Below are 9,076 nucleotides of genomic sequence, written 5' to 3'. Positions count from 1 at the left end.
AAACAACAACACATCGGTCTCGATTTTCCAGGCTTTTCTGTGTGTATCTAACTATCTCTACCAGCCATCATTGGCTCGGGTTTGCTTCCAAATGAGTTTTAGTCTGTATTTTTGTACAGTCGAAAACGACTCGTGACTTTATATTCACCACTGAGAACTCTAATTTTAACAGACTAATTATGAATTCTAGTTACAATATAAGAGCAGTATACTTGGAAACCGAATAATAAAACTATCAGCCTGGGCAAACTCGTTATCCGTTACTTACTGAAATTGTCCATCATCAGCCAAAGTGTAACTGCAATAACTGTATCGTCATTTTTTTTATCTTTTATTCAAAATTCTGACAAACAGCAATTTGAAAGAAAAAATTACAATATGTACGAAATCAAATATATATTGTTGGTAATTAGTTCCAATTAGCTGTAGAAGACTTATTATATTCAAATAATTTTAATTGTAAATATTACTATTGCAAGTGCAAACTCCAGAACTATTAAAGCCCAAAATACTACTACTACTACTACTACTAAGATAATGCTACAGTTATTGTAGCTTCAGTTAATCCACTTCAATAATGCTATCACGCGTACGCCCCAGACATAACTGAAATGTTTATATTGGTCTCACGGTAGTCAGTAAGGTACGCCGTAACGGGGAGCCCTCACACATCGGTCACCCCCCCCCCCCCCACGTTAGTGAGAGGAGACCGGTGAGAGCGGAACAACACGATGTATCTTACAGTCAAGTCTCAAAATAATTTACACACAAGCATTGCAGCGAATTCATGATGTGACTATTTATGAGGCAACGAACAAAACAAGAGGGTAGTTCACCTTTGGTTAACCAATAAGCCAATAGTCTCCTACACATATGAGCAGTAGATTTTATTTCCTTCATTGTAAACAAACTCAGTAAAATGGATTTCACACAGCTAAAACCATCACCACAGTGATGAATTACTTCATTAACAGGATATCTTGTAATAATGGAAAATAACAGAGTTGCAAAAAGGGGATGGACACAACGTTGTCATGCATAGAGATATACATGGGTGATATTAAACTTATTGTCACAGAGTTTCAGTTCAACTGCATAATTATTATCATGTGTGGAGTCTCATCATTGTTTTTCAAAGGGGCTCTAATAGTCAATTATATATATATATATATATATATATATATATATATATATATATATATATATGTATAAATATGTGTACGTGTGTGTGTGTGTGTGTGTGTGTGGGTGTGTCTGTGTAAATACATACATACATTCTAATTCTCTCAGATTTCTGGTCGTAAATAAGTCTTCTCAGCAACTCGTTCGGGGTGATTGCTTCGAGCTGACTTGATGTGGTAATTTGTGATGCATAACTGTTATACCAAGTCAAATAATATGTAATGAGGGAGAGTATGTGTTGATATGTCTAGTAGTGTCTTGTCTAGTGTCCTGTCCGTGTAAAGACACGCAAAGTCAGTTTTCTGTTATTTCAAAGATTTTACAATTTCCTGGCGATTTACTTTTTGTGGAGCTTCTGAAAATATAAGTGAAATCCGTATTGACAAGAAACGACAGAGGAGTGCATTGCACATACCGTCATATTTCATGTGTATCTTTGTTTGTCACGTCGAGTTGACAGAGGTTAACTTTTAATACGCCGTATTCCGGTTATCGAAGAAGCCCCGAAAAGATAAAAGATATGATTGTTTGGCCACTAGGGGCGCTGTTTTAGAACCGGAAGTGAGGGCCAGAATTGTAGAGCATTGTTGCAAAGCATAGAGTCTACAGGCATCGTAACCACTGACTAAAGATTTTCTGTCATTCCCCGTAACTTTACGCTATAATATTGCATTATCGCCCATCAAATAACGAAATAGCAAATTAACCTCTTGTTCTCCTAATATTTCGCGTAAGTTTGGCTCTGCAATTCGACCGTGAGGAAAACCCAAAAGTAGCAACATTTTGAAACGGGTAGTACACTGACATCTCACTCACGTTTTCAGTGTGACCTCGTCCATTTGCGTTACCGTTGGAGAAATTGTAGCGATTGCTTCCAGTCAAACATCGGAACGGAAAAAGGTACAAAAACAGAGGAAAGAACCCTCAAAATCACAATATACGCTACAGTTATTGCAGCTTGTATAAAACCAATCTGATTAAAATCCGATGTAGATGTCGGCTAATCGTTCATTGCTATTTTTCTTTCGTTATTGTGCCTGAATTGACCTTCGTGGTACATGTTTGATCGCCTCCTCTACCGATCAGGACAAAAACGTAAACATGTACCACGAAGGTCAATTCAGGCAAAATAACGAAGGTAAAATAGCAATGAACGATCAGCCGACATCTACATCGGATTTTAATCAGATCGGTATAAGACATGGTATGATGAGTGAACCACGTAAACGTTACATGGAAGGCCGATTCATTGAAGGGGTGGGCGGTGTGGTACATCAATCACAATAACAATATCTATGATTCGTTGCCGACTTCAATGGGGTTTTTTATACACTGATGGTCCTGAATGAAGAATAGCAAGCTAACCAAAGTGTGATGTGATAGTAAAGATGAGTATATCAATACAAATATGTTTATGCCAACTTATAACCAGTACATGAAATGTTTTTTTCCGGACAAAGTTTTATGATTTCACCCGTGGTGCTACACCACTGTTCTAATAAACAAGAAAGGCCTAAGTATGCGGCGACATCAGTTACAATATAAACATGTGGCTTGGTAATTGTCGACCGAAATCTCAATATTGCAATGACTGTAGCCGGAAGCTGTTCAATCTGATTAAAATCCGATGTACATGTCGGCTAATCGTTCATTGCTATTTTACCTTCGTTATTTTGCCTGATATTATTTTTCTTGGTACATGTTTACATTTTTTAGCCTGATCGTAGAGGAGGCGATCAGGCAAGCTAAAAAATGTAAACATGTACCAAGAAGGTCAATTCAGGCAAAATAACGAAGGTAAAATAGCAATGAACGATCAGCCAACATCTACATCGGATTTTAATCAGATTGGAAGCTGTTGTCAGATTTGTAATTTTCTAATCGTTCTTTTGTCAAGCAACAGACACCAGTAAGGTAAAGAAATATGTTTATCATGTCTACATCGGGTATATTTCGAAGGTCCTCCGTCCAACTTTCAATGTTTCCGCTGTCGATTAGTTCTATCTTTTGATGCTTGACATCCACTATTCGTCTCCTCTTCCGTTCTCTCAGAAAATTATCATTTTCTAGTGTTTCAAGACCAAGGTTGACAGCATTTCTGGCGATATCTAGTAGATTTAGAAGTAGTAATTTTCCACTCTTTTATGAATGCACGGAGTTCTTTTACGACCATTTTGTTGACAGCTTCATACATCGCCATACTATTAGATGCCATGACGAAAATTCTGGCCCTCACTTTGTCAGATATGGTGCGCCCTCTCGCGATACTTTCCTGCGAAACAACCGGAAGTTCGATAACCGGAATACGCCGTATTGTATTCATCGTTGCATCGATTTGTACTATACATGCATAAAACAATAACCTTTGCTATGAATACTAAATGTCAACCAATCAGAGTGTATTGTATATTCTAATAGCTACATTTATCATCACATACAAAACAGTACACACTACATGCACATGAGTATACCTTTCGACGTCTGAAGGATCAGTAAGTGCATTCGTGTATCTGTATCTGTTGTCAATCTTTCCTGGATTGCAGCTATCCATAGATTTATAATGTCGTTATCCTGGAACGTATATATTTTTCTGGCATTTTTGTACATAAGTGGATTAGCTTTGGCAAATGTGACCAACTCATCAACTACAAGACCACCTAATTTCGTAATCCTGTTGGCAGATGACCTCGGCATTGGTGACATTGGATGATTCGGAAATGATACTATGAGAACACCAAATATTGACAGTATTGCTGCCGAGGGGGTTATGTTGACACAACACATCGCAGCAGATTCACTTTGTACCCCAAGTCGTGCTGCATTCCTAACGGGACGATATCCAATACGCTCAGGTAAGAAGTCGGTGATATTTTCCAGTTTTAAAATGAATTTATGAAAATTACAACAACAAAAATTCAATACATTATAATCGAATGGCTGTTTCTTTATCTATGGGAAATGGTGATATAGAATGGGAAACAGTTTTATTCGAGTATAAATCTGTATAAACGTGCATCACTTTAAACTAATGAACCGGTGCTATATAAATCAAATGTACTACATTTCAAAGTTTATAATGAAAATTACCAAAATATCCTGAATGGATATAATTTAGCTCTTAGACTGGTAACACTAGTACTGTAATATAATCACAGAGTCCATGAGCTATTATTTGCATATTCATTTTAGCGTGTACTGACCTTTCTTCAGCAAGCATCATCTGACATCTGAACGAAAAACTGTTTTATGCGTTCATTTTAAAAATTGAAAAATCTTAGGTTGTAAATTGGAATAATTCTGTTACATTTCAATTTGCCTATATTTTGGCAGGGATGGCATCAGATACCTACCGAGTGTTGGTGTTTATTTCCAGCAGTGGTGGACTGCCGAGGAATGAAACTACTTTTGCCGAAGTTGTCAGAGATGTTGGTTATACCACTGCACTCATAGGTGAGGATTGATTCTGACACTAAATAATACTGTTAGGCTATGTATGTCGTATTTAGAATAAATATAAATAACATGGGTCAACAAAGTGAAAAAGTTCATTGATACATTTGTTGAAATAAGCGGGTACGGTTTCGTTTCGATTCGATTCGAAGCTCCTTGACCGAGTGCAACTTTCTATCTCTGGACTTCAATGCAGCACTTTGCACTATGCCAATGAAATCATTTGACCAAATGACCGGCATTATCTGTGCTTACTTTTACCTCAATCGTCTATCTGTGTTTACTAAGTAGTTTTATTGAGGAAAAAGTACACAAATTCCCAAGGGGAGAACATTTGATTTCTGGGGTGGGGGGTTGGGGGGTTGGAGGATTTTGGGAAAAAGATTGTCGGCAGGCGAAGAAGAAAAAAAAATTGATCCCGTAATGGCTTGAGAAAAAAAATTGTTCCAACAGACAGAAGTAAAAAAATGTTGCGATGTGCTACATTATTGGTAAAAATTGGGGGAAAAAAATTGCATTGCTTCTGCACATGGAAAAAATAATTTGATGCAGAATAGAAAAAAATATTGCTGTCACAGTGATGGGAACAAATTGCTGCCATACCCACTTCCTCCACCCCACCCCCAGAAATCAAATGGTTCTCCCCTAAAACTCAAGAGTAGGTTGCTTCCCTTTATCTAGCGTGTTAAAAACTAACATTTGGTATATTGATTTTTCTCCAGGTAAATGGCATCTTGGTTTAAATATGCAGCATGCATACGATCATCATTATCACCCCCTAAATCAAGGTTTTGACTATTTCTATGGAATGCCTTTCACAAATCAGAGGGAATGCGACATGCAACTACAGTTGCCAGAATTCACCCAACGGTTTCCTATATACCGTTATGTCGCCATCTTGTGTTCACTAACCATAGGAACCCTGTATATTCTTAACAGAGTTAGACTCGTTGGTAATCAGACGCTTACTTTGTCATCTTTGAGCATATTCGTGTTAGTTTGTTGTCTTTCCGTTGTTTTCCAGTACGCGGGCATTCTTGGTTGTGTTTTGATGAGAGATCATGACGTAGTAGAACAACCAATTCAACTGAAAACGCTGACATCACGACTAACGCGAGAAGCTGTTAGTTTCATGGAGAGAAATCACGAGACGCCCTTTCTATTATTGGTGTCCTACTCTCACCCTCATACTGCACTTGTGACGTCGGACAACTTCAAAGGTAGTAGTCGACACGGTGGTTATGGAGATTGCGTTGAAGAGATGGATTGGAGCATTGGTGTGATTCTTGATAAATTGACCAGCCTTGGTCTCTATGACAACACCTTCGTATACTTCACATCTGATCATGGTGGCGATATTGAAATTGGTATGAAGGGTGGATGGAATGGCATTTTTAAAGGTACAAGTACTGATTTGCTGACAAAGACAATAAATGCAAAATTTGCAGTTTATGATTTTTTCCAAATGAAAGAGTCAGTAAGTTTACCGATTGCCTAATAGTAAACATTCGACAATGAAAAAATATCTAACTCCGTAGAGTTCATTCCAAAACTCATAACCTTGCCACTCTTCTGCTGTAGCTTGTGGCGACAAATATGTACATTTTTATTACATTTACTTCTTTTTTAATCACCACCACCACCACCACCACCACTACTACTACTACCACTACTACTACCACCACCATCATCATCATCATCATCACCACCACCACCACCACCACAACCACCACCACCATCGTCATCATCATCATCATCATCATCATCATCATCATCATCATCATCATCATCATCATCATCATCATCATCACCACCACCACCACCACCACCATCTTCTCATTTATAGATATTTATGATTATAGGGATAGGGCACTGGCTGTTTGTTTGTTTGTTTTTCAGATGGTAAACCAAAAACATAAATGAATAATGAATCTTGGTCGTTGACAGGGGGCAAATTTCAAGTGACAGAGGGCGCTATAAGAGTTCCTGGTATCATACGCTATCCACCAATGATAAATAAAAGCACGGTGATTGACGAACCTACCAGTTTACTGGACATCTTACCAACTATCGCTCATCTGTCTGGAGGAAGGGTACCGGAAGATCGTATTATTGACGGAAAAAACATTTCACCATTGCTAAAAAGAAGCCATAGTGTTTCTCCACATGAATTGCTCTTTCACTATTGTGGTACTCAAATCCACGCAGCAAGGTACAGACCAAGATTAGGTAAGTGTAAGATGCTTAAAGAAAATAAAACCAACTTTTGCAGATGTTTCTATTGTTTTTGTGACTTACTGAATTCTTTCAAAAGAATAAAATTTAGTCGTAAATGCTCCAAGCTATCAGCACACCAAGATAGACACAAACTAAAACCACTCATGTTGTGAGCCATGTACAAGTGGGTGCTAGCAACACCATGGTTATCAGATACTGTCAACGCTGAAAAAGTTTGCTGTGCGAAAACTCGCCATGAGAGACACTACGCTGCCGTAGGTGTAATTACATAAATGTCAGTCAATTTAATAGCTTATATCATGTTGCAATAACAGTGTTAGTTTGTGATGGTGTTAGCTAGCTGATAGTTGACTTTCTGTTTTTGTACATGCAAGACGTTCACGTAAAGTCAAAACTTGTCTTTGGTTAGAAATGAATGGTGGGGAGGGCTCTGACTTCTGGTTGATGATTCACACCATGTACCAGTAGCATGTAGACAATTAACTGTAACAGTAAATAATAAAAACACTGCCACATTTATTCACTCGTTCGTGAAATATTTTGATGTTTCACGGTATTTTGCTGCTACCTGTTTGTATCTTACCTGGCCTGTTGTGCCAAAGTGCTAATCTTGCATTGCAACACCATACTAGTATCATGTTGATCTTTTAAAGGGCCTGACATGAAAGGGGAACGCCACTCCAGGGAATAGATACATTTCCATACACTATGGGTACGGTTCTGGAGAGTCATTTCATAGTTTTACATCACCTACAATTATTTGCGATTTCAGAGCAACATTAAGTTGATCTTGTGCATTTATAGGATATCTTTGCTATGGGCTACTGCAGCATTGGCGATAACAGATCTAGAAATACATTATTCAACCATTGAACACATTCATAACAGCTGTTTCACACTGAAGTGCATAGAATTTTGTGTTCAAGCATTGAATGATGGCAACTGTACTTCTGCTATCTCCCATGATGCAATAGCCCATAGCAAACAACAGCAAAGAGACTTCACTCATAAACACACACATGATACAAGTCATAGTGTAGGTAGGGGAAAGCGTTGCGTGAGTAGATGTGTGCAGGGCCACACTGAACTTTATGTATGACAATATAATCTTCAGCGGCAAAAATAGTATGAAAGATAAATTAAGACGACTGTTGACAGTCTAAGAACACCTGTGCAAAGCTTAATTGGCCAGTAGTGACGTCACACCAAGACAATAATTTCCCGCTTTACTTCGAACTGAGGGAAATTCAATTACCCTATAAACGCACAAGGTCCATTTGATGTTTCTCTGAAATAGCAAAATAATTGTAGGTGATGTAAAATCATGAAATGACTCTCCAGAACCCATACTTTATGAAAATGTCTATTTCCTAGAGTGGCGTTCCCCTTTCAGTGTAAAACACTTTCCGTTACACTTGAAACCAAACTTAGTGTGACTACATCAGTCTTGATTTCTTGTTGCTAGGCAACTCTACATACAAGGCATACTTTGCAATGCCAAACTGGACTCCCGGAACATATGGATGTTTTGAAACAGGTGGTTGCCAATGTCACCAGTCAATACGACATGATCCACCACTACTATACGACCTGGCTGTGGATAAAACCGAAGATAACGCAATTGAAACAACAGATGAACGTTACCATGATATCATGAATCGGATCAAAGATGCTATGGAGGTGCATCAAAGATCTGTCATTCCGGTGGAAAATCAATTAAGTGGAAGTAAGCAAATACTGAAACCATGGTTACAGCCGATGTGTGGCATGCCACCATTTTTATCATGTCAATATGACACTCAGTCATACGATCAGCTCTTATGAAATCTCTTTTTCAACAACGGTAAAGTATTCACATCGATTGACCTTTAGTACCGCAGCTTGTGTGTACATTCTGTTTTCATTTTTGATGTACTATAACTACCATATAAAGAAACTATATCAGAGATCTGTATAAAGACAGATATCTTATACGGCTGTGAGTGTTTCATCTGTGTGTGTGTGTGTGTGTGTGTATGTGTGTGTGTGTGTGTGTGTGTGTGTGTGTGTGTGTGTGAAAAGAAAACTGAAGTCCAGAATGTTGGGGATATTTTCTCGTCTTGGTCTAGATATGATTCAATTCGTGTGTGTGTGTCTCTGTCTGTCTGTCTGTCTGTCTGTCTGTCTGTCTGTCTGTCTGTCTGTCTGTCTGTCTGTCTATTTCTGT

At 38.2% G+C, this 9,076-nt stretch overlaps 1 protein-coding gene across 1 annotated transcript; it reads left to right on the top strand.

The window, feature by feature from the left end:
* The first annotated feature begins 3,742 nt into the window (after positions 1 to 3,742).
* Positions 3,743 to 8,694, top strand: LOC144445465 (arylsulfatase L-like). The gene is given in 5 exon segments (XM_078135028.1): positions 3,743 to 4,034; positions 4,513 to 4,632; positions 5,355 to 6,032; positions 6,580 to 6,861; positions 8,336 to 8,694. Coding segments are annotated over 5 exon segments (1,731 nt in total).
* The last annotated feature ends 382 nt before the right edge of the window (positions 8,695 to 9,076 follow it).

This window comes from Glandiceps talaboti, chromosome 2, assembly GCF_964340395.1.
Source record: "Glandiceps talaboti chromosome 2, keGlaTala1.1, whole genome shotgun sequence".
In the NCBI taxonomy this organism is placed as follows: domain Eukaryota; kingdom Metazoa; phylum Hemichordata; class Enteropneusta; family Spengelidae; genus Glandiceps; species Glandiceps talaboti.
The sequence above is the reverse complement of the archived record's forward strand: the minus strand, read 5'-3'. Positions and strand labels throughout refer to the sequence as shown.